General features: G+C 62.0%; 1 protein-coding gene across 4 annotated transcripts in view; it reads right to left on the minus strand.

Annotated features, from left to right (window-relative positions):
- MTCL2 (microtubule crosslinking factor 2) overlaps positions 1–24,549 on the minus strand; it is a 40,359-nt gene that overhangs the window by 3,488 nt on the left and 12,322 nt on the right. For 2 of the 4 annotated variants that reach the window (XM_068912437.1, XM_068912440.1), the window contains exons 2-12: positions 22,087–22,311; positions 18,423–18,581; positions 13,986–14,048; positions 7,679–8,914; positions 6,325–6,450; positions 4,699–4,824; positions 3,993–4,223; positions 3,148–3,255; positions 2,578–2,745; positions 313–564; positions 72–143 (exon numbers count right to left, since the gene is read on the minus strand). In XM_068912437.1, the coding sequence (XP_068768538.1) occupies positions 72–143; positions 313–564; positions 2,578–2,745; positions 3,148–3,255; positions 3,993–4,223; positions 4,699–4,824; positions 6,325–6,450; positions 7,679–8,914; positions 13,986–14,048; positions 18,423–18,581; positions 22,087–22,311 (2,766 nt within the window). The remainder of the gene's footprint in view (positions 1–71; positions 144–312; positions 565–2,577; positions 2,746–3,147; positions 3,256–3,992; positions 4,224–4,698; positions 4,825–6,324; positions 6,451–7,678; positions 8,915–13,985; positions 14,049–18,422; positions 18,582–22,086; positions 22,312–24,549) is intronic. The other 2 variants (XM_068912438.1, XM_068912439.1) reach the window with 2 other exon arrangements.

Here is a 24,549-nt window from a genome sequence, read left to right on the forward strand (position 1 = left end):
GCTGCACCTCGAGAAGCAGCACGGGGCCAGGCAGCCCGTCTTCACCCACCCCTCAGCCCTCTCCTGCCCACCTCTTTCCAGTTGCTGCCATGCTTTTCCACTTCAGAGTGCTTCAAAGCCCATGGGCTGGCTCCTTTCTGCAACTGGAGAACACACTGGTCACTTGACATGCACAAGACCTGGCTGCTTGGCTCTCTGCGCAAGCAAAACGTTGGCTGCTTGCCCCCCAGCACGTTAACGCACTCTCAGGGCACGTACAGGGGTTAAGCAACAAAGGCTGGAGCACCTGTGCATGCACAGGGGACCCCGTACCTGGTTGATTTTGTTCTGCAGGTCCTTTACTTGCTGTTCTGCCTGCTGCTGCTCTTCCTTGAACCGGGCCAGCAGCTCCACCTTTTCCTGGTTCCAGTTCTTCTCGCTGATCTGGAGCTGCTTGGTGAGGTCCATGACAGCGCTGTAGGACTCAGCCAGGAGATGCTGGTGCTCCTCTCGCTCCCTCTTCAACGCCACCTTCCAGTCTGGCAGTGCTCGCTCTGAGATCCCTTTGCCTGCCTTTGACTCCAGCTATGAGGACACGAGGATGAGCAGATCAGCCCACAGAACTGCCTCCACGCAGGGATTTCACAGCCTCCCTTGGGGCAACAGGCTTGCTGCTCCCAGGAGAGGACTGGGGAGGGCTGGGAACAACGCATTCCCCGCTCTGGCAAGCTCCAAAGCAGCAAGCTAGCTACCAGCACAGCGCACATCCTCTCACACTTTGCGTTTTTGTCCTGGGCATGTTGTCGGCTATCAGAGACCCAGGGTTCAAGCGCTGTGCTGGACACCCACAACAAACCGGCAGGGTGTGCTTCAGCTATGGACACCCTAGTTGCCAGTGCTGGTCCTTCAAAATGACTCAAGCTCCCTGAAAGTAACGGTCATTCATGGAAGAGGACAGAGGCTGTTTAAGGAGATACCGTATGAAGACAGGGCCTGGGCAAACAAGGGACATCCTAGATCTCTGGTCAGCCCTGGCAGCAATGGGGGTGCAGAGAAATTACCTCTGAGCTCCTTAGAGCAGGGACAGACTATTCCCACCAAGGGCCCATGCTGATGCCCGTGGCTGCCCGCAACAGCCATCATAGGTACCAACAAATCAGGGTGTGTAGGAGGCCCCAGGCCAGCCCAAGAAACAACTCCAGCTCCCAAAAGTCAGGTGCTTGTGATGGCTGGAGAGACGGATGGCCATTGCGGTGCAGCTGCAAGGCAACACGCAGGACCGGCACCCTGGGGCGCCATCACGGCCAGCGCAGAGCAATGCCCTGCCATGCTCGCCTCTCTCCGCTTCTCCCAGAGTGACTACAGAAAAGGGCGGAGGGTTTGAGCAGCCGTGGGGGTGCCGCTTCCTTGGGTGGCGCTGGGAAGCAAGGCTGGAGACCACATCTTGCACTGCTGGCTTTGGGCTGCATTACAAAGAAGGGTGGTGGAGCAATGAGCTCTCATAGCATCTCCGAGGAGCAGGTCCCGTCACACAGGACAGCTCGCTGCACGTACGCACCAGACGGCCTGGCAGACGGGTGCCCGGCTGGACGTCAGCTGAACGGCCCCCCTGCCCCATGGCCTGCCAGCAATCCTGCCAGCCAGACCCTGCCCTGCTCCGGGCCCCTTGGAAAGGGGCAGTAACCTTCTGCTCATCTCTCTGAAGGAGGACAGAGCTGTCCACGAGGACGCTGCTCCGCTGCCAGCCAGGAAGCCACCAGGTGCAAGTCAGGACGCTAGTGCTGCTGGTCCCTGCCAGCCTGGTGCAGAGATCACACTTGCAGCAGCTCTGCTCTCCTCTGGGGAGGAGAGAGGGGAACTGGGGATGCCGCTAAGCTGTTCCCAGATAAACTCTCCTCTGGAAGAACTGGCACTGGTCCGGTGAGCAGCGTTGGAAGTCGTGGCTGCACGCTCACCAGTCACTGCTGCCAGCACGGCGCGAGGGAGCTGAAAGCGCTCGGAGCGCCGAGAGCAGGGGTGCAGAGTGCCGACCCACACAGCGACCCACGGAGAGCCAGGCTCCGAGCGCCTGCCTGCGAGCCGCGGCGGTGCCAGCACCACTCCCCGCTGGCCGGGAAGGAGAGGGATCAGCATCGCGCGGGGACGACGACAGGGGGAGCGCAGCCGGGAGGCTCTGGAGATGCCACCTCTTGTCTCCTGCAGAGCCCCAGCAGCTCCGTCTGGCCCCGGAGCATCCCCAGGAGCCATGACCTGCCCGAGAGCGCGCCGAGCTGAGGCGCCCATCTCGCCGCTCTGCCTCTCCTGCCCCAGCCCAGCCCCGCGGAGGAATAAAGCGCATCCTCTGCTCCGACAATCAGATTTTCGTGGCAGCCCCGTTGCTATAGAAACTCGCCTGGCAGAGCCGGCTGCTAATCGAGATTCCCGCAAAGCCATCCCTTCCTCCCAGCCCCCAGGCCGTTCGGCACACGTCGCAGGCAGCCCCCCGCCAGCGCCGCCTTCCCCCCCCCACCCCGGCACACGGTGCCCACAGCGCCACCGAACTCTGTCCCGCGGGGGCCTCAGGGTGACGCGGTCCCGCAGGGTGCCTGCGGCTCTTACTTGGGTGATGTGGCACTTGAGCTCGGCGCGCTCCATCTCCCAGGCGGCCTTGGCCTTGGTGAACTGCTGCTGCAGCTCGTTGGCGCCCCGGCGCTCCTCGCGCAGCTCCGTGCACAGCTCCTTCAGGATCACCTTCATGTCCGCCAGCGTCTTGATGCACTCGTTGGGCTGCCGGCAGGGAGGGAACATGGGGGTGAACGGAGGATGCTGGCCCCAAACGTCGGGATGGGGACCAGCACCCGTCGCCCCGGCAGGGCTGGGACCTCGCAAGCCCTGTGCAAGGCTCTGCCTCCCTCTCCGCCTTGCTGCCTCCCCCCTGAGACGGGCCCACGCTGGGCACAGCAGCCGGCTGTGCAGCCCCTGTGCTGACTGTCGACCCCCTCCGCCCCACCCACACCGAGGACCCCTTTCCAAGGGCCGACAGGCACCACGTCACGGCCGCATCCACCCTGAGGCGTGAAGATGCCCCATCCATGCAGCACCGCGTGCCCCGCAAAGGATCCTGCCTGCCCTGCTCCATCTTGGGGACACAGCGTCCCCCACCAGGCAGGGCCCATGACTCCCGCTCACCGTGTTGGGGGTCCAGGCATCTCCGGCACACGTCTTGTTATCTGCTTGCTGCTGCGGGGCAAGCTCTTCCTCCTCGATTAGCAGGTACAGCTCCTTCATGCTGTTCACCTGCAAGACAGACGGCCCGGTGAGGCTGCTGAGCGCGGCCCCAGCCCGGCGCCACGCGGTCCTGCCCCACCAGGGCACACAGGGGTTCAGCAGCACGCAGGAAGGTAGCAAGCAGGTCTATGCCGGACCTCCACGGCCAGCTCCATGCAGAGCAGGAGCAAGCAGGCTGCAGGGCTAGGAGCCGACTGGGGACATTCAGGGCTGAAACCCTGAGCAAGGGACATGCCGGATGGCAGAGCAGAAGGTGGGCGACTGTCTATCCCCATCCTACTGCCCCCTGCTCCTCCATACCCAGCAGCAGATCTCAGTCTTGTGCCAGGAGTGGAGTCAGCTCCTAGCTGTAACCAAGGGCAGCCCATAAAGAGGTTATTGTTTGCAGGCCTCAGACACCGGCCGCCGCTGTGCAGACGCAGCAGGGGCTGTGCAGAGGCTTGTTCCCCCGGCTCCATGCTCGGAGGCGGCCGAGAGGGAGCTGGTAGGAGCCGGAACACAAGGCGGGCAGGTGCTGGGCATGCTTCCCTGGTGGGTGCGGATGGCACCGCACTGGCACACACGTAGAGCATCTGCCTTGGCACAAGGCACAAACACAGAGGTGGGCAGGCGCCTGGAAATGCCTGGCAGCACGCAGACAAAAAAAAAAAAAGCAGCGAGATTCCCCCCATGATGGGAGCTGAGTGCGCCACACAGCCCCCTGCCCCACTGGGCCCAACCGCCCCTTCCCAGGCAGCACGGAGTACCTCCAGGAAGTCATCGCCCTCGCTGTGCACGATCTTGCCCTGGCGCCAGCGCTTGAGGAACCACTTGAGCTTCATGAACAGCAGGAGGAAGTTCTGCTTGAATTGCTGGGACTCCTGCACCAGGAGGTTCTTCTCCTGGCTCCAGAACTTCTGCTCCAGCCGCCTCTGTAGGTTCAGGCTCTGCAGCTCAAACTCCCGCCTCAGGAGAGCTTTCTGGTGGTCTTCCTTCAGCTGTTGGAGAGACACAACTGAGCAGCCGGGCCTCACACCATCACCTGCAACTGTTGCTGGGAGACGGGACCTAGTGGAGGCCGCTGTGGGCAGGAATGGTTTGTCGCCTCCCAAGGGCTTTGGCGGGCAAAGGGCTGAGCCTGGAGTGGGGCCCCATACCTTATGTCCCCAACCCAGCTCATGGAAGAGCTGCAACCTCCTGGGCAGCATGCTCTGACCCAAGGAGAGTGGGGCCCTGAGGCCTGCCAAGGCAACATCACGGGGGTAAGGTCCCCCATGCAAGGAGAGGCGCCCTTGGCCCCTACACCCCTCAGGGATGGGATAAACCAAGTGTCAACCTGAGTTAACGCCTAGATCCCCAAGGCAGTCGCAGGCTTGGAGCCAGAGCAGACTCCAGGCTCAGGGGGTGCTGGTGGTGGTACCGCCATGCCTGCTGGGACCTGTCTCTGAGGGGCTAGGGCTGCTGTCCACTCACCTGGCAAATCTTCTGGGAGAAGTTGTCCACCTCGTCCTTCCTCAGCTGCCTCTCCTGAGAGAGCTGCTCCTGCATGCCCTGCAGGCTCTCGTTGGCTTCCGCCAGCACCAGCTGCAGCTCCTTCATCTGCAATGGTGAGAGGGGCACGGTGGGTCCGCGCTCACCCTCCCACCCGACGCATGGCCACATGGCAGGGGCAGGAGGCCACAGCAGGACAGCAGTGGACGTGTGCCGAGAGAGTTTATTCCATTTCTCCACATGCCTCCCCCGTCATGCCCGCAACACAGAGCAGGCAGCGTCACACGTCTGCCCACTTTCCAGCCAGGCCCACGGTGGGGTCACGCCAAGGCTGGAACGAGATGGCTTCCAGAAGCAGATTTTGAGCTTTTAGTGCTCAGGGAAAGATCTAGACTCATTCCTGCAGTCTGGAGCCTGGCGCTGGGCCCGGGGGGGAGCTCCCGTGCACAGGGGCCTGAGCCCACCTGCCAGGGCAAAGGGGCCTGCAGGCAACGGGCACTGCTTGGAGGAGAACCCATCCCACCCACAGGCTCACATCACCTGGGAGCCTGCGTTCCTACTTGTCAGATAAAACAGTGGTGTTGAACTGTAAAGCCACCAGCCTGAGAGAGGCTGGGCTGGAGCATCAGGGGACGAGCGCTAAAGCTTTCCCCAAGGAGTCTGTTTGGTCCAAGATCCAGGGCCTGGACACTTCAGCTACAGGCACGTGGTTATTTTCTGCCAGATAAGCCTGCAGCAGATTATTTTTCCAACCAAAGTAGAGGAGACTTCATCGAAAACTGATCTGCCAACTGCCTGCTTGTCTGTGCTGTGAAACCCAGGAGGAGGCAAAATGAGAGAGAGCAGCCTCTCTGCCGGGTACAGCGCCGACCACATAACGGGTGGTGCCGGCAGCAGGCAATTTAATGGACAGATGGATCCTAGCTGACCCTTAATCCAAAGACATCTGCAAAACCTGTGCTCACAGCCACACTGGGGCCTGAGGGCTTGTCCCCAGCTCTCCTGCAGCCCAACCCCCTCAGCAGCTGAAAAAAGCATTTGACAAATACTTGGAGCAGATGCCGGTGGGGCCACACCTGGATGGCTGTGCGCAGTTTGGTGTCTTCCCCTTCCACGAGGGATGTGGAAAAACTAGAAAGGGCACAGGAGATGGTAGCTGTGACAGTCAGGGCCCTGGGGCACAGAGTCTAGAAGAGGTGAATGGAGCTGGGCTGGCTTAATCTGCAGAAGAGAAGGCTACGGGGTGACATCTAGCAGCCTGCAACTCCTTGAAAGGAAACCAAACTCTTCTCAGCAGAGCCAGGTGATAAATCAAGCAGTAACAGCCACAAATTGTGGCTTGGGAGGTTCGGGTTGGTCGCCCTAGAGGCATTTTCAGCCTCTGCTGGGAGCAGAGACCTCACAGGGGTGCTGGGGAAGCCCTGTCCTCGCAGCACCAGCCAGCCCAGTCTGAGGAGGACTCGCTCCTCTCCACGGCACTGACCTGGGCTCCTGATCCTACTGCCCCATACCCTGCTGGCCCCACATGGGAAGAGGTGCTCCTGTACTGCCTGGTGCCCGGCTAGGACACGGCTATCCCCAGCCACCCCAGGGGAGGCTACTACGTACCTCGGCGGCATAGGAGTCATTCTCATCAGGCCGGCAGGTTTTGTAGCTCCGGGGATGTGTGGCACTGGGGTCCGTGTCCTTGGTGTGGGTGATGCGGTAAGGGTCGGCATCCCTAAAATCAGGCTGCTGCATGCGTGGGCAAGTTAATGAGAACAAACCAAAAGAGCGGGAAGAAAAGAAAGCCAGAAAACAAAACAATGGGTCTCCGAAACAGTAAAGAACTACAAGACAACAAAAAGGATGATGAGGAGAAGGAGCTTCATCACCATGGCGGGAGACAATGCAGAAACCAAAAGGAAACACAGGATGAGGAGACACGTGGCCTGGGTTGTTTGGGGAGGGGAGAAAAGAGAGAGAGAGGGAAAAAATGTGCAAACACCAGTTATGGTGCCATGCAGTGACGGGGGGAGACTGGGACCTGGGGCTGGCAGGACTGCGGTCCGGCAGCATGCAGAAAAATAGAACTCTGAACAAGCGAGTGTGCTCCAGAAAGGGGCCTGCTTCCCCGCCGCAGCGCGAGCGCGCCCTGTGCCCGCACCAGCACCTCCCGGCCTGGGGAGCGGGTCTTGCTTTCTCCTCCGGCATCAGGTCCCAAACAGGATGCACCTCCAGGCAGGAGCTGCCCCACCTCGGGAGAGGAGGCTGGGAAGCAGGGCACTAGCTGCTCTCCATTGCTCCAAAAATGCTCACTGTCAGACCCAAATTTGCCTTTGCATCTTCGCAAAGCATCTTGTCTGGGAACTCTCTCCTCAGCGCGTATCACAGGGGGCTGCAGTTTCCTTCCCCTGGGGCTGTTATCTTAGCCTTACAATCTGGGATGCCTTCCAGGTCCCGCATGCAGCTCCCCTCTCGCCCAGCTGGTCTCGTGAACCAGTGGTCGAGCCAGGATAAGGGAGGAGCTTCAGAGCCTGCCTGGGGTTGTTTGGCTCTGCAAGGAGCCGAGCATCTGCCTGCGCACAGATGAGGCTGAGCAGCTGAACAGCCAGCCCCTGGCAAGGTTGCAAGCACTGAGGTAGGACTGCATTTGCAAGCCCCTCTCTCTGGCACGGCAGGCCTGGTGTAATCAACACGTGCTCTGTGTCTGCAAGCGCTAAGGTGCCGATCCAGCCTTCCCCACCGCCCAGCTCAGGCCCTCCACCTTCTGTCCTACGCACACTCTGTTGGAGCAGAGTCCTATCTTGTCCTTGCTTCCACTGTCATGCAGCGAGTATTAGTTTGGGTTTTGCTCTAGAGAGGCACAAGGGAGGTTACGTTACAGGTCAGGTTTTGTTTTGTTAAAGCAGGGGAAAGAGCGTGGCAAATAAAGCAATAACTGCTGCAAGGGAATTGCAGTGACATGGGAAAAAATCCGTACCTGGAAGTCGGAGCTGTGCTCTTTCTGCAGCACCTCTTTGGTGGAGTCCTGGCTGCCGGGGCCGCAGAAGGGGAAAGAGTCTGTCTGCTCTTTGAGGCAGTCGGCAAGGTGATCCACCTTCCTCATGAAGCAGCCCAGGTCTTGCTGCAGGACACTGAGCCTCATAATGAGAACGCTCATCAGCTTGGAGTCACTGGGGCTCTCACTGCTGTTATCCATCGTCTCACTCAGCATCCCACCCACACACTCGTTGTCCAGGCACAACTTGAGGCTGGAAGTGAAGCCATTGGTGTCCGAAATCAAGACATCGATTGCTTTGCTGACGAGCGCCGCCTGGTCCCGGATGCCCAGAAGGGTCTCAAAGTCCTTGGACTTGAGCAGCTTGGTGGGGCTGCTGTCCAGAGCCTTCCCACTGCCGGGTGCCCTTTCCTGGGCATCGTTCTCCCCGCCGACAGGCCCGTCCCTCCAGAGCTCGGTGGGGACGCACTGTGCGGAGTCTCCGGCCTCGGCGTCGGTCTCTAGCATGGGCCTGGTGGTCTGGCAGGAGGCCAGGTCGCAGCGCTGGAGGTTGGAGAGCAGCACGCGGTTCTCATACTGAAGCTTCTTTACCTTGCCACTCAGCTCACTGATCTGCACCTTGGCTGTGGCCAGCTCCTCCTGGGACGGCTCGCTGATCACCGAGCAGCTGTCCTCTGACAGCGTGACGTCCAGGTCGTGGTCCGACTTGTACTTGTTCAGCTCGTTCATGAGGAGCTTGTTCTGGTCCTCCAGCTCCATCAGCGACCGCCTCAGCAGGTCGGCCTCCTCCTCTACAAACTGCAGGTGCCGTCTCAGCTCCACGAGGCTCTCCCCAGAGTCCCCACAGTTCGAAGAGGACGACAGGAAACGGATGTCCTGCCCAATCAGCTCTTTGTCCCCCTGGCCCTTCATGTCATCCATCTCTGCCCGCAACCCACGGTTTTCAACCTCCAGCTCCACTATCCTCCGGCTCAGGATATTGGCTTCCTCCTCCACGAGCTTCAGATGGACTTTGAGTTCAGCCTCCCGGGAGTGAGGAGAGTCAGCCAGCTCCTCTATGGACAGGGAGCTGTCGAGGTCCCCATACAACGACCTGTATTTGACCAGCTCCTCCTTCATGCTGTCGTTCTCTTTGGCCAGTTTAGTCAGCTTCTTGCACATCAGGGCAGACTCCTCCTTTGCAAAATGCAGCTGACACTTCAGGTCCGCGCTGTCCTCCTGGGAACGAAGAGGGCAATAGCATTAGAACACATGGTCTGAGAGGCTGCACCCACTCAGACCTAGCAGGCTAGGTGCTTTTCTGCTCAGCACCAGAGCTATGAGCTCCTGAAACAGCCTAAGAGCCGTTTCAGTTCCGGCCAGCTGAGTGAGCCCAGGAGGCAGGAGCACAGCACCAGGCTCTTCTCCGGTGCTGATGGCCCCTGGACCCATGGGACCCCTGCTTTGGGAGACCCTGGCCTTGCCCCCTGGTGGCCCCTGCCAGCTCAGCAAGCCAAGGGGAACTGCAGCCTCCAACCAAGGGGCAGAATTTACCCCTTCAAATCTGAGCTTCATCCTAGAGGCTTCCAGGGAAGAAGCAACATGGAAGAGCCCAGAGGCCCACAGCTACAGCAGCCGGCCCCAGAAAGCACAGTAAGGGGCTGCTGGCGAGCTGGGGACGTGGGAACAGAGCCCAGCGCCGGCACGAGCCTCACGGCACGCTCCGACTACACCTCCCTCGCCTCATCCGCTGCCGAACGCCATTGCAGCAACGTGCGCGCGCGCGGGGAGGAGGGAACAGGGGGAGGGAAAGCTGTCAGACTCCACAGAGGAAAATAAAAGCCACAAACAGGTTTCCTCCCAAAAGCTGGCAAGCGCTGAAATGATTCGCGTTACTGCAGATACTACAAACCCCTCCTAGGGGCTCGCTCCTCCCGCTCAAGCCCCAAACAGTCAATTATCCCACGACAGAGCAGCACATCCTATTTGCTCTCTCCCGGGGGCTCCCCGCACGCGTCCTGTCTGCTCCCCGTCTGCCGCGCTCGGCCGGGGAGCCCGCGGGGCGCAGTGACAGGCGGCCTGGGGCCTCGCGCAGCGCCGCCGTGCAGCTGCACGGATGCTAACAGCCACAGGCACCGTTCGCAGGGTCGCGTTCGTCTACCAACGAAACGGCTGGAGCACGTTTGAAAAAAAGGGCCGGGGTTTCTGCTTGGCAAACTCCCAAAGTCCCACCCCTGGCCCAGCCCCTTTCTTCTCCGACAGCTGCCCTTTCTGCCCCAGCTTCTGCACACCAGAGGATGGGAAACGGAGCCAAAAAACCCCAGGAGGTTCAGCAGCCCCTTCTCAAACTCCTTTGCTGCTCAAGTCCGTTTTCCAGGGTTTTGTTCAGCCCGATTTTAAATTTAGCAACAAGGATTTCAGCTATTTGCCCAAGGAGACCGTTTCTCAGCCTCGGAAAGCTTTCTGGAGGCAGAAGGATTTCCTGACGTCCAGCTTTCGGCTTCCCGTGCTCCAGGGTCATTTGAGTGCTCCAAGCACCGGCACGCTGACCGCCGAGGAGAAGAGCCGGCAGCGGCTGTCTCGCCCCTCAGCAAGACACGCTCCCGCTTCGGCTCCTGCCTTGGGGCGAGCGCAGGCTGGAGAGGGGGCCAGAGCCGCGCGCGAGCGCCGCGGGAGCTGGAGCCGGTCCAAGCGCGGGAGGGAGCAGAGGCATCCCTGCGCTCGGCCGTTAGGCGCAGCAGCTGACTTTCCCAAGCAGAACCGTTAGGAAGCCGTGCAATTTGGCAATGTCTTTCTCGGCCCCTCCGGGGTGCTTTCTTCCCAGGCACACGAGCTCACACAAAGAGCCTCTTGGTTGCAAACCTCCCTGAGCTCATTTCGTTTCCTGTTTTCTCGGCCGGGAGAAACAAGCTTCCCCGGGACCGCTCTGTGCCAGCGAGCGATGCCCCGGGGGACTGCGGGAGCACTTCTGACCCTTCCAGGCAGCCAGGCCATCCAAACGCAGGTCAACACCCACCAGCCATGCCCACAGTCACACAGCCCAAAAGCCGGCAGCAGCTATTTACTCTGCAACCTTCCAGGGCTGCTTAACGAGCCCACAGGCGATCGGGCTGCTAATGGGTGTCAGCAGTGAGGTCTCACTCATGGGACCATGGGAGCACTGGAGGCGGTTTTGGTCTTAGTCCAGGAGGTCACCAGCTGCACACGTGCTCCTCTAGCGCTGGTTACGTCAACAGCTGGAGGGAGAAAATCCAGCCTGCTGCCCTTTTCTTGCGTGCAGCTCCTGGGAGAGAGCAAGGAGCTGCTGCTGCCACCCAGGGACCAAGCACCCAGCGCTCCTTCCCTGGAGCTGGTGCTGGAGCAATCAGAGCTCACGGAGCCACCAGCACAGCAACGCGTTGTGCCCAGGTCTGCAGGAACAGGGCTGGCACCCGCGCGTGCGCAGAGACCCGAGCAAGCGGTGCATTTTCCAACGCGCGTCCAACGAGTTTGGGGTGCTGAGCTTCCCTCCAAAGCACGCAGCCACGACTCCTGGAGCAGAAGACGGTGGGAGGGGCAGGTCCCGAAAGCCAGGTTCCTCTTAGGCGCTGGTTTGCAAACAGGGCTCCCTTGAGGTACGCGTAGCACTCACTCAACGATGTGACCTTGCTAAGGCGCATTAAAGCTATATTCTGCCTCAGAAGCGTGCCCTTCGTAATTGGCTACGGAGATTAACGGTGGCAACGGCTAGCTTTGTGCTTGCCGCTGTCCGCCTGGGGCAGACATGACATCAGTTCCTGTTTTCCTAGGAAAAAGGCGGCGGGCTGGATTTTCTCGCTGGCCCTCGACAGAGCCAGCGCGCGGCTAGAGGGGCAGGCACAGGGCTGCCGAGCGCCTGAGCTAGGACCAAAACCACCTGGAGCGCTCCCACGGTCCGGGGGAAAGAGAACAGACCTCGACTTTGAGTCTGCCCCCACCGCCATCCCTTTTATTTGAGGGCAGACGCTCTCCCAGCCCGGCTGAGCAGGAAGCAGGCCCAGGAAGTCACCGATGAGTCACGAGGGGCCACGCTCTGCGAGAGGCACCCGGCCGAGCCAGCTCGGCAGACCGAAGCCCGCGGCCCAGGGCATTTAGGCTGTACGTGTGTCTCAAGAACCCCAGACACCACGGGGCTCTTGGGGTTATTTGTACTCGGCCCGCAGGTGGGCTGCGAGCCGGGGAGCTCAGCGTTGCAAGAGCCCAGCAGACGGCAGCCGAGAAGGGCAGTGGCTCCAGTAACAGGAAAGCTCAGACAGCCCCAGGAAGCTTGAGGTTTTCTTTCTAGCTCTGTCCACAGCTCTGAGCCAGGGCCAGCTCCTTCCTGCCCTGCTTGGTGGGACAGACCCACCGCAGACCTCGGGTCACATCCAGCCCGGCGTTCCTGGTTGGGCTGCAGCAGTGCTGTCTGCAAAGGTGACAGCCAGAGAAGTAGAGGGTTGTCTTATTGCGGCTGAGGGTTGGGTTTTGTTTCCCCGTCCCGTTTGGCTTCTCAGCAGGAGAGGCAGCAGTAAGGTTGTATTTCGGCCTCGGGAAGGGGCTGCTGTGGAAGCACTGGGGGAGCTGTGGGACGCGCCCCGGGCCAAGCACAAGGCCAGCTGCAGGGGTAGGTGCAAAGCAATGGTCTGCCATTTGGGGAAGGGGACTCTAGGAACATCAGCAAGCCTGAAAGAGACTCTCAGTGACAAAGATGAAAGGGGGATCACAAATGAAAGGCTAACAGAGAAAGTCTTTAAGTGCCTTTGTCTCACAGCTGTCCCCATGCCAACCATAAGTCAGAAATCCTTAGGGTGCTGAGTGGTCCCTGCACTGAGCTGCTCACAGCAAGGCACGGTAGGAATTGGGTTACGTATTTTTTTTCCTCTACTCAGGCTTTATGGAGGGGAGGATCATGCCACTTGCAGGAGAGCTGGCTCCCCTCCTCGCAGGGGAAGCTGCTCCTCCAGTGCCAGCAGCATACACGGGTGGCCCTCCGCCCTGCCTACGGCTGCCAGCCTTGATCCTCCGCTGGCATCAACCAGCCCCATCGACTTCCTGGGTCTGCGCTGGCTGCTGCGAGATGAGGTTGTCACGCAACCGCGGCATCAGCTGCACCTTGCTGCAGCCTCCGAGGTCAACGCAGCACCACACTGGCATTTCCTCCCCTTGGCCCACAGCCGATCGAGGTCCTGGCGTTGTCGGCAGTAGCCCGCAGCCACCAGGCTTGGCTTGTCCAGCCCAGAGCTTCACACTGAAGGCGTACGAGAGGCCGATCTCCAGCCAGGGCAAGATGGAGGGCTCTGACTTATTGATCCTTTCCCACCTCAAAAGTAGGTCTTTCAGATCCTTTGCTGTGGAAAGCAGCTTTTATGAAGTGCTGTTGAAAGCACTTCCATATCTATTATCAAAAGAGCAGCTCCGCCCCTTTGAGTCCTAGCGACAGAATTAGCAAGTCACAGCCACTCATCTCAACAGCAAGTGAGAGACGAAATCCTTCCTGCAGTGGACAAATACCCTATCTCCTGCATTTGTCCAGCAGCCTGCAGCACGGCAGGGACGGAAAAAATTGGGAAACGCACAGTACTGAACTGTTCCCAACACATCTCGGCTATACCTCAGACCCCTGGACCCACCACAGTGCGCACCGTGACACCTGCGCCACTTAGGCATGACTGCCCATGCCAGACAGATGGGAAATCTCCTTGTGTAGCATCGCCACTCACTCCTCGCTATGGCTGCTGGACAGCTGGAGCCACCCAACGTCCTGCCTGTCCCGTGCTCCCCCTCTGCCCCGTGGCAGGAGCTGAGCCAGGGTGCCCCAGCTAACACAGGAGCTCTGCCACCCACCAGGTTGCACTCCGCTCCCCAAGGGGGCTTTTCGGGCGATCCTTCAAGCATCACTGCCAGCACAGACAGGGGGGGCTGAGGCTGCAAGAGCCCCAAACTAGACCAGTAGCAGCTCTGCATTGTAAAAGCCAAGTCCTTCAACTCATTGCTGCAGGATTGGGTTGTGACAATAAGCAAAGGGTTAAAGATGCTGGCCCAGACACTGATGCCCCATTGATAAATAAGACAAGAGGGTGGTTGAGGAAAATGGAGATGCCCCAGCGCATCAATTCCTCCCTTATACAGGGGCCTGTGAAAGGCTGAAACGCCCTGCAAGTGAAGGGATGTCACCGCCATGCCCAAGATTTACTTTTGTGCCAGGCACAGCCACCACCAACCCCCAGATCACACGCAGCCTCCCGGCTGGTGCCGCCGCCTCTGGTGCGGGCAGGCTGACGCCGCGTGCCCCGGACGCGCGTGGCTCTAATACCTGCACCGACGGCTTCTTCTCAGTCTTCCCAAGAGAACGAGATCCCCTTTTCTTCAAGGAATTCTGCAGAGAGAAGAGAGCGCCGTTACCCACAGCGAATCCCCAGGGCACCAGGACGGGCTCGCTGCACGCAGGGGCCCTGCTCTGCGACACCCCTTGGAGCCAGCCCAGCAAGGTGATGCCGGCCTCTCCAGGAGCCTGTGAAACCTGGGAAAACGCCAGAGTCGTGGCCCCGGCAGGCTGCGGCCCCTTGCCTTGAAGGACCTGGGCTGCCAAGCTTCATGTTGTGGAGTTTAGCTAGAAATTTTCCTTACAGGCATCGAGCACCACACAACTAGTGAGAGAACAGGAAATGAGACACGGAGAGCCTGAGTCACGGGTCACCGTGTCAGAGCTGCATAAAGCAGAAAATGCAGTTCCCAGGCCAAGTGACAGCTCTCGGGGCATGCCAATTTGGGAGCAACAGAGGAGGATGTCCCTCATCACCTCCTCCCTCCACGTGGGCAGCAAACAACGTCCCAGGAGAGCCCCGCGCAACGAAGGACCTGGCAGCAGGGCTGGGTAAGGCAGCCTCAGAACTTCATTTTACCTGTTGAACCGCATGTGCTCAGCTGAGCCCTGGAGCCAGCGATGTTGGCTGGGGGATGCGTCATTCCTCAAGCCCACAGCCTTTGAAGCACCCATAAAACAAGTTAAATCTCATTCACTAGGCCATGGCTTTATCACATTGGCTCCAGGCAGGGATGAATCACTGCTGCAGAGCTCACACCAAGACCAAGCATCCCCAGGCAGCTGCTGGGAGCTTCGGGCCCTCTCCAAGGCCTGCTCCAGCGCCGGTGAGCTCTGCCTCATAAATCCTGGCAAGCAATGCCACTGTGAAAGGATTTGACACTCCGAGATCTCTCCGTTATGCCTTAAATCCCCAGAGTGAAGGATACTGGTAAGGCGGGAGACCAGACACGCTCCCAGGCGATCATCCACCACCACCTCCATCAAAAGGAGTTGTAAGGGAGAATGGAAAAAAAGCAGATAACTGGCCCTGCTTTCCCCCACCTTGGCCCTAGGCATCTGGGAAGGAAAGGTGGGGGAAAATATGCAAGCGCTAAGCTGTCCCCAGCCATATTGCCCCTCCTTCCCACCCTCGGGACTCCTGGGGTGGTGGGTACGGAGAGGCGAGGGCAGCCTCGGGGCACGGGAGCAGGAGCAAGGCTGGGCGATGCAGTGGGTCCGTACCCCAGGAGAGGCGGCGTGCGCCCAGTGCCAGGCACCCCGCAGCCAGGGGGCTGCGGCCGCCCTCGACATCTTTCCAAACTGGCGCTGAGGCCCAGCAGCCAAAGAAAGCAGCTGTGAAATGCAAGCTGCTGCCTGTGCCAAGGTACTGAGAGCCAGGCTTTCCTATTAAGGCCAAGACCATCGCTGGATCTGCTGCTGCAAATACTCTCCCGAGGGCAGGCTGTGCCACGTCGGCATCCCTCGTCCCAAACACATCGGGGACCAGCGTGCCCTCACTCCACATCCCGCTCGACAGCCGGGGGGAGCTGGCAGAGGGCATTGCCTGGCCCTGAGCACCCCAGGAGCAGGGCCCTGGGCCAGGCGCTGGCTGTCATTGCTGCGGCTCTGCCTAAGGCGCCGGACTCCCTCGCTGGGCAGCTCCATACACGGGGCTGGTGCCTCCTCCTGCTCTGGCAGGGCACCTGGACAGGACCTGCTTTTCTCCTGCCTCCTGTACCAGCCCCAGGCTCTTGGGAGATGCTGCTGGGAAGGATCCCTCTCTGCCAGAGTCAGGGCAGAGCCAGAGGTGCAAATGCCTATGGGTTTAGTGATTAACTGCCCATCCCGACAATTATCTGATTATGGGAGAAGTCACTTGCAAGGGAGAAATCATCTGTCCTTCCGGGGCAAGCCCAGCCCTGCCCCAGCCACAGGCTTGGGTTTGCTTTGCTACTAACAAGCTCTGCTGCTGCTTTGCTCCCTCCAGCCAGAAGAAAGGAGGTGCCCCAGGGCTGCTAACTCACTTGTGCGTCTAATTAGCGCTCTGGAATAAGCACTAACCCAAACGCCCTTGCTAGCCTGGGGCAGGGCTCTGCTGGGAGGACCCCCTTTACCCACGCAGGCTCCTGGGCAGCAGAGCAGCCTCTGCTGGCACCTTGCTCGTGGAGCACCGCAGCTTGGGCACCTTTCAAGAGTAGAGGCATAAATAAGTCGGCAGCAGTGTGACTTCCCAGTCGGATACCTGCTGGCTGCGGCAGACAGACCATGCCGCACCTAGCCCTCCTGCACACCGGATCCACGCTGCTCTGCAAGCTCAGCTCCTGCGTGCTCACACGGACCTGTGCGAGCCCCGACCAGCCTGCCTCAAAGCTGAGACAATATAACAGCACCTGAGAGAGTCTGGCTTTGCCCCTACACGGCTCATCTGTAGGGCTGCTAGGTTTGTCTCCAGGGACATCCCACCAGGACAGATGTGCAACCCCCAGGAGACTCAGACGGACAGCTGCTGGCCCTGAGCTCCTGAACAAGGAGGGGCTGGAGCCGGGCCAGCCCCAGAGAGGGCCAGCTCATCACCCCTCCGGGCACCGGACTTTGTTCTGAGCAGGTCCCAAGCTGGTTTGCTGCGTCCCCTTTGGCCTCACGTCCCTGCAGAGAGGGGACATCTCGCGTCCCATGCTCTGCGAGTCAGCAGAGCCGGTGTTAATGGCCCAGCAGCTTCACACGCAAATCTGCTCTCCTCTGCTGCTGGAAGCCTCGGCCAGGCACTAGCGATCGCTTTGCTGGACACATCTCCCTTGCTACCATACAGAAAGCGACTGCCCTGTGCACCCTGGCAGCTCATGTCGAGATGCGCAGGGGCAGCAGGCAGGAGTGATCTTTGGCCAGGGCAAGATACCTGTACCACCCAGGTAGCCCAAAAGGAAAGATCAAACGGCCACTTTCTCTGCCTCTGTTTTTCAGGGCACAACTCTCCCGCAGTCTGGCTCCCACTGCTGTCATTGGTTATTCAGTCGACGCTCTCCAGCTGCGCAGAAACCCATGTCACGCCTGTTAGCGGAGGCTGCTCAGGGGATGGACAACACTCGCTGTCTGTGTGCAGCGCTCTGGGGCTAGGGGGGCCGCAGAGGGGACAGTGTGAACCCAACCCAGCCGCGCAGCTCACCAAGGGCCGTGTCTGACGCTAACTGCAGCCGGGGCACAAGCGGCCCCGGACATCCTAAGCCCCGTCCTGGCTCACCGCTGTGCCTGGCGCAGGAGTACGGCCAGGCCGGGCAGCGGGGACCGGAGACGGGCAGGCTCACGGCCTCCCTCTCTCCTGTTCCTGCCCAGGGCTCAGTTGCCCAGGGCTGGCAGGGAGCGAGACTCGGCCACGGCGCGTCTCCTCCAGCGTGCTGTCCTGACGGCTCAGCCAGCGACGCTTCCGGAGGCTCCCTGGGGACACCGCATCCCGGGCAGCAGGGAAGTGGGTTACGAGCGCCGTGATGGATTACAAGCCTTCGCTGTCACCAGGATGCCTTTTCTGCCACCTAGGTCAGAGCAGGAGCTCCACTCTCCCCTGCGCCAAGCGGACGCAGATAGGGCAGGTGCCGGCCAGTTACCTCAACCATCCCCAGCCCAGCAAACAGCCCACACCAGCGGGGCAGGCAGAGGCTACACGAGCGGCCGGGGAGGTCTGCTGCGACGTGGGGAGCAGCATCTCTCCTAGCCATGAGCTAGCATCCTCAGCCGGCTCACCGGTACCCTGGGTTTCCGGCAGCACAACCCCCAGCAGCGCCGCCAGGACACAGCTGCTCCGCAGCCCCTCTGCACTTGCCCGGTTTGAATTAGCAACGTGCACGGAGGAGGGGACCTCCCGATGAAAGAGCCAGAGCAACGTGAGGCTGCGGAGCAGGAGCAGCCTGGCCTGGCCAGCCCCTCCCGCAGGCAGGCAGGATACGGCCAGCACCGGGCAGTACGCCAGGGCAAGGGCAGGGTCTCCACTGCACGCGATTCACACGCATCGTGCGCAGCACCAGCTAGAAGGAACCAGGCACGGCCCAGGCTGTCAGGCTTAGCAAGAGCCATTTTTCCTGAGGACGCATTAAGAAAGGCTGCGCGGAGCCCCGCTGCGGTCAGAGACGCCGCGTCCCTGCTCTTAGGGCCTCGTTCACAGCAGAGAGGGAGGCAGAGCAGCGAGCGAGGCGCTGCTCGGGTTTCAGAAGCATCCCGGCAGGGCAGCTTGGGTTTCCGCAAAGCGAGCGGGGCCAGGGGATCCCACGGCACGGGTCACAAAGTTGGCTACAGGCAGAGCCTCGCTGGCTTGCCCTGCACGGCGCTAACAGCTGGGCATTGGTTTGTACCGCTCGGCATGCGCCTTGGGGACGCCTCTCGCTCCCTCCCTCGGCCCCCTCCGTGCTACTGTCCTCCACCCGGTGACACGTCCCTGCTCCCCCACGTCCCCCTCACCTCTCGGAGCTTGTCCATCTCGTTCTGCACCACCTGCTTGGCCAGCTCCGTCTCGATGAGCCTCTGGCGCAGGTCTTCGTTCTCCTCCTCCAGCCTGATCCTCTTCTTCTCCACTGCCTCCAGCTCGTTGTGGAGCCGCACGGAGACGTCCTTGGCCACCTGGGGACACAACACAGCTGTTTTCAGGCTGGGCACAGCGTGCCCAGGGCTGGGACCACAGCTGCCTAGAGTGCCTGGACAGGACATTGCATGTACCCACAGCCCCTGGATGGCACCCAGGGAGACTGTCATGCCGTTTCTGAGACCCCGACGAGTCCTCCAGGAGTAGAGGAGGCCTTCCCAAGCCAAAGCACCACAACCCTCCATGCAATCACCTGCCCCTGCTGCCATGGGGCCACAGGCTGCAACATGAGTAAGCGTCTAGCCAGACAGGGGCAAACTCTGGCATCAGCAGGGAGAACTTCTGAACCACAGGAAGTTCCATCTGAACCTGAGAAAAAACTTCTTCACTGTGAGGGTGACTGAGCATTGGAACAGGTTGCCCAGAGAGATGGTGGAGTCTCCTTCGCTGGAGATATTCAAAAGCCGTCTGGATGTGATCCTGGGCAATGTGCTCTAGGTGACCCTGCTTGAGCAGGGAGGTTGGACTAGATGATCTCCAGAGGTCCCTTCCAACCTGAACGATTCTGTGAGCAGATGGCCAGCACCTCCAAAGCCCCTCCATCAGGCACAGCGACCACCGCCACCCCGCGCTCCCCTCCGAGGCGCCTGCTCCTCCGCCGACAACAGACTGGCAAAACCCTGCTTTCCCCAGCAGCGTCGCCACGCCACGAGACGCTCTTTGCCTTCTCGTACTCCCCACGAGGCTGCTGAGGCCAACAGCCGCCGCGGGCTGCCAAAGCCGGCGGCGTCCGGCCGCGGCGCGGGGAGGGAGCCCCCCGTGCGCGCGCCCAGCCAGGAGAGCCACAAGGCGACAGCCGGGCTTCCCAACGCAGGCGCCGGGGAGAAAGGGGAGCTGCTGCATCGGGTTACGGAAAAACCTGCCAGCTGCCCCCGGAGCGGGGGGTGCCCCCCGGCCTAAGCCCTGCAGCTACGCAAGCAGGGCCGGGGGAGCCATCGCTTCGGGGCGGCAGAGCTTGAGCGTCCCGGGGAGCCGCACCGGCAAGAGGGCGGCCGCAGGCAGCGAGCGCGAGCTCTGCTGCTTTCCCACTCGAGCGAACAAAGCGCTCGCTCCTGCGCGTGGGAACGGCGCCAAGAGGCTAACGCCGGCCTCCGGGGAGGGGGAAGCGCGCGCCGCTCGGCTCTGCCGTCGAAGCCGGACGCTACGGCCCTGCGCCCTCTATCCCGTCTCCGAGGGCCCAGGGAGGCCGGCAGGCGGCTCTGAAAGCCCAGCAAGGCGCCTGCTCGAGGCCGGGCAGGCCCAGCAGCGGGAGACGGGCTCGCAGCCCCTCTCCAGGCCGGCCAGCCCCGCTCAAGGAGCCTCTCCAGGTCCACTTGTGGCACGTTTCTGCTCCAGGAGGGGCTGTTTGCTGCTGCTAGGGCGCTTGGCAGCTCCAGCACTGCTTTGTGCAAGGGCCTTGCTGGCTCCGGTTCAAGCTCCGTCCTGCGTCTGACGGCAAGGATGGAAAAGCACGGAGCAGCCCCCCTCCTCCAGGCAGGCCTGCGCCTGCTCTCGGGGGAGCCAGGCGAAGGAAACGGGCCGAGACCACGCCTGCACGAGACGCTGCAGAGCCCGGCGGCTGCGGACCGGCAGCCGTCACCTCCGTCTCCTCGGCACGGGGCCGGGAGCGCGGCCTCGCTGCGCCCAGGCATCTCGCGCTGCTCCAGCCCCCGGCTTCGCGCAAGGAGCAGCCGGCGGGGAGCAGCTGCCCGGGCACCGCCGAATCGCTTCCCCTCTCCTGGGCGCGGGGAGCTGCTCTGCTCCCCCAAAACGCTGTCTGGGGAGGGTGGCACCCGAGCAGGCACAAGGAGGGGATTGCAGAGGGACTCGGAAGGGCTGGCAAGGAGGGACCCATCCGCGCTGGCCGCCGGCAGGTCCGCGCACACCCCGCTGCTGCCGAGAGCGGGCGAGCGAGGGACCTCCGTGTCCCTGCGTCCATCCACGCTGGCTCCAGCTGCTGGGGGATTTGCACACCTGGACTCCCGGCACGAGTAAGTACACAGGAGACCTGCACGCAAGGGCACCCCATGCAGCTCAGACACAGGCTTAAGATGCACTCATCATCTCAGCTTTGCTCTCTGCAGCCTCCCCAAGTCTCCCACACCCCCCAGACGCCTCCCCGGTTCTCCGCAGAGAGCTGCCCAAGACACCTCTCCTGCAGCAGGATCCACGGTTCCTGGTTTAAAAAGCGTCTGCATGCATAGATCACCCTGCAAATGGCTTCAAACGCCTCCCCATCGTGCTCCTCCCTCTTAAGAAAACCCGTACGCTACTCCCTGAGCTGCTCTCCAGCCCTCGGAGCCGTCCCCGGGCGCCAGCAGAACCCTCCTCCGCAGCGGCCGTTCCCACGAGAGCGCTCGGCAAACGCTCAGCCGAGCCGCCGGCCGCTCCTCGAGGACCAGCAGCCACCGGAGCAGCCGCCTCGCGCCACCCCAGGCCGCAGCGGGGGCTCTGCTGCGGCCCCAGCTCCGCGCGGGTCCGCCGCCGGCCGAGGGGAGAAACGCTGCTCTCCCGCGGCTGCCGGGTCCCGGCGTCGAGGGCAAGGCAGGGCGAGCTGCACCGCCGACGGCCTGCGGCCGGCACCGCGCGGAGCTTCCCTGCGAGCTCGCGCCCGCCGGCAGCCCCTCCGTGCCCTGCGGCAGCTCCGGCTCCCCTCCGTCGCGCTTTCCGCCCCCCTCCGCCAACACTCGGGCTATTCCGGCCCGCGCCTGCGGCCCCGTCAAATTCCTATCCTTTTAGGTAAGGGAGCTCCGCTCCGGGTCCCGCGCCGGGCTGGGCATCAGGCCGCGCGGGACAACCCGCGGCGCTGCGGGATCCCCGCGCCTGGCCAAGGCGGGCCCACGCCGGCCCCCAGCCAACGTCCCGGCGAGAGGCGGCGCAGGACGGCAGCGGCGGGAGGGCGCGGGAGAGGGGCCGCACTCCCCGCAGGAGGGGCTGGCCAGGGACGCGGCCCGGCCCCGGGACCCCCCCCTCCCCGCGCCGCCGGCGTGGGGAGCGATTGGGCAGTTCAAACCTGGCCAGCCAGCGAGCGCGGCCCCGCGCCGAGCCCCCTCCCTCGCTCCGCAGGCTGCTCCGACGCAGCCAGCCCTCCTCCTCCTCGACTGCCTGAGAGCTGGAAACGCTGCTCCTCCCTTCTCCTGCCACCCTGGCTAAAGGGCAACCGTGATGCCCCATCAAGGGACGGTTTCCCTCGAGCCATGCAGAGCTCTCTGCTCTGTGCCCTCTCCCAGGCCACCCCAGCATCGCTGGCCCCCCAGCCATTTGGGGGGACCCGCAGGACCCAGCTCGCAGGGCACAGCCACCTTCACCCCCTCCCAGGCCCTCGTGTCCACATCTCGCCACAGCTGCTCTCAGGCAGGTCTCCCCTCAGCGCGCCCGTGCCCCATTCTCCCGCATGTTGAATCGCGGGGTGCTCAGGCCCTCTCTCCAAAGACGTCCCCTGGCATCAAGGCGCAGGAGCCCCGAGGGAAAGTAAAAACGGGAACCTCGGCTGCTCGGCCTTACCTTGACGTCCTGCTCGAGGCTGTGGATGAGCTCGCCGTCCACCTGCCCCGTCTGCGCCACGCGCAGGCTGCGGCGCTCCGCCTTGCGCAGCCGGTACTGGAGGATGCGGCAGGTCTTGCTGGCCTGGTCCAGCTGCTGCCGGAGCTCCTGCAGCTGGTAGACGTCCTCCTCCATGTAGACGTCCCTCATCTCCAGCATCTCCGCGCGCAGCTCCTCGATCTCATCCTGAGGGGAGACGTGCATCAGAGAGGCCTGCCCCACGCGGCGCCCCACGGCCACTACTTCTCACTGCCAGGACCTGCCCCGCACACCCAGCTTTGCCAGGTGCCCATGGCACACACCGGCATAGGACAGACTGATGCAATCCCTGCAGCCACATCCTACCAGCTTTATCTCCTCCTTTCCTCAAGGCCCCCAGCAGCTGAGGCTCCCTCCTCCACCCCACGAGCCTTTTCCCCAGACGCCCAGACCCTTGTTGCCTCCTTGGCCAGCGGCGGCAGCCCTGGAGCTTGGGGCGCTGCGTTGGCCACGTTGCCCCCGGCTCTGCCGCAGATCAACTCCTCTGCCACGCGCGAGCGAGTGGCCCCTTCCCCGTCCTCGTGGTGGGGAAGGAAACCTGACGCTACAGCCTGAACGCCCATGGTCTGCTGCTTTCGGTGCCCCAGAGCCCAACCACGGGAGCAAAGGCCATGAGAGGGCACAGGCGGAAGGGGCTGGAGATGCTGCCCTGCCGCTAACTGCAAAGCATCAGGGCTCTGCGAAGCTCCATCAGGGCTTTACGCAGTGGGGCTGACCCCACATGTCACCTCCCAGCCCACAAACACTGCATGCCCATGAGTCCCCAAAGGGTGACATCCTGCTCTACCAAGTGACATGGCCTGGTCACAGCAAAGGACTCTTTCTCCTTAGACCACAGCTGCCTCCCAGCACCTACAAACAGCCCCTCTCAGGAAGGGCCCAGGGAGAGGTCTGAAACCAAGCGGCGGTGACCGATGTGCCATCCCACGAGTCGAATGGCACCGTGTATCCCGGAGCAGGCCAGGAGGCAACGTGGGGACTCAGGGCCAGGAGCAGGAGCCGGTTTACGACAGAGGCTCTTTGCTTTGCTCCAGAGCTCCTGTAGCGTGGCAGGGCCATACCACGGGCATTGCACCACAGAAACCACCAGCCCACGCTCTGTCGGGGGCCAGGCGCTGCCGCCTGGCTTCGGTCAGCATGTAACCGCAACGCTCTGTGAGCCTGCAGGAGAAAACCCCTCTCCGCTCCCTTGGAGCTCCGTTTGGCTAAGGCTTGAGAAAGCTCCCAGTGCCCCAGGAACGTCAGGGAGAAGTCCCACTGGAAACGGAGCAACACTGACTAAGTCTAGGCTTAAAAAGACACTAAATGAAAAAGTAAATCAAACCCTCCTTTCCAGAGAAGAGGCTCAGCGCCTGCTGGACACCACCGATCCTCCTTCTCCAGGACAGAGCACGGTTGCAATTATAGCATGTAACGTGGCCCGCCCAGGCCACGCAGAGCTGGACTGCAACCCGCGTCTCCCCACTCCTTCGGCTCCACCGCCAGAGCTCAGCGCTAGCCACACAAACTCCTCCAAGCAGCTTTGCGTTTCGCAGACGGAGGACCCCCATCAGGCTCTTCGCCTGCGCTCCGGGAGCGGCGCGGACACCCTCCGACCGAGGCGGCGGGGACGGGACCTCGCTCCCGAACGCTGGGGTCGGCTCTCCGCCTCCCAGCTCTGCTGGCAAGGCGACGCGACCCACGCCGAGACGGGCCTTTGTAGGCTCTCGCGCCACGTCGCGGCTCCCCGCTGACGCCAACACAGCGAACTAGCGCCGGGAGATTACAGGATGCCGTGCCACGCAGCCCATATGCGGCGGGAGATAAACGCGCAGCAGGCTCACACCCCAGGCAAAAACCAGCCCCGCGCTGCTGCCGTGGCACCGAGCCCCTCCGGCTCAGAAATGACCTCCTGCCAGCGTCACGGATGTTAAGTCATCCCCGCGCCTGAAGAGCACCATTTCAGTGCCCAGTCCCGGAGCTGGCACCAGACACGACCGCCCGTGCACCAGGGAAGGGGAGGAGCTGGAGGGCTTCGGTGGGCTGCGGTGATGCCACGAGAGCCACAGCCAGTTGAAGAGCGCTGCACGCCTCTGCAGACGCCATGGCCCTTCACGCCTCTTCCAGGCACCAGTCCTGAACCACCATTCCCATCCAGATGGGAAACTGAGCCACCAAAAACGACTCACTGCCGAAAAGTGGTCCCTGACTCACACAGAGGGCACCATCCTGCAGCGCAGAGGAGCTGTCAGGGCCCAGTTTCTCCCGTTCGTCTGCTCAAGGGTGTGCCATCACTCACGAAGCACAAGGTGGGACTCAGCGCTCTGACTGCAGCCGCACAAGCGATACGGTCTTCTGCTCCACTTGCACTTGAGACCAGCGCAATGCGGACACTATCTGGAAGAG

Source organism: Struthio camelus, chromosome 18 (assembly GCF_040807025.1).
Source record: "Struthio camelus isolate bStrCam1 chromosome 18, bStrCam1.hap1, whole genome shotgun sequence".
NCBI classification, from domain to species: domain Eukaryota; kingdom Metazoa; phylum Chordata; class Aves; order Struthioniformes; family Struthionidae; genus Struthio; species Struthio camelus.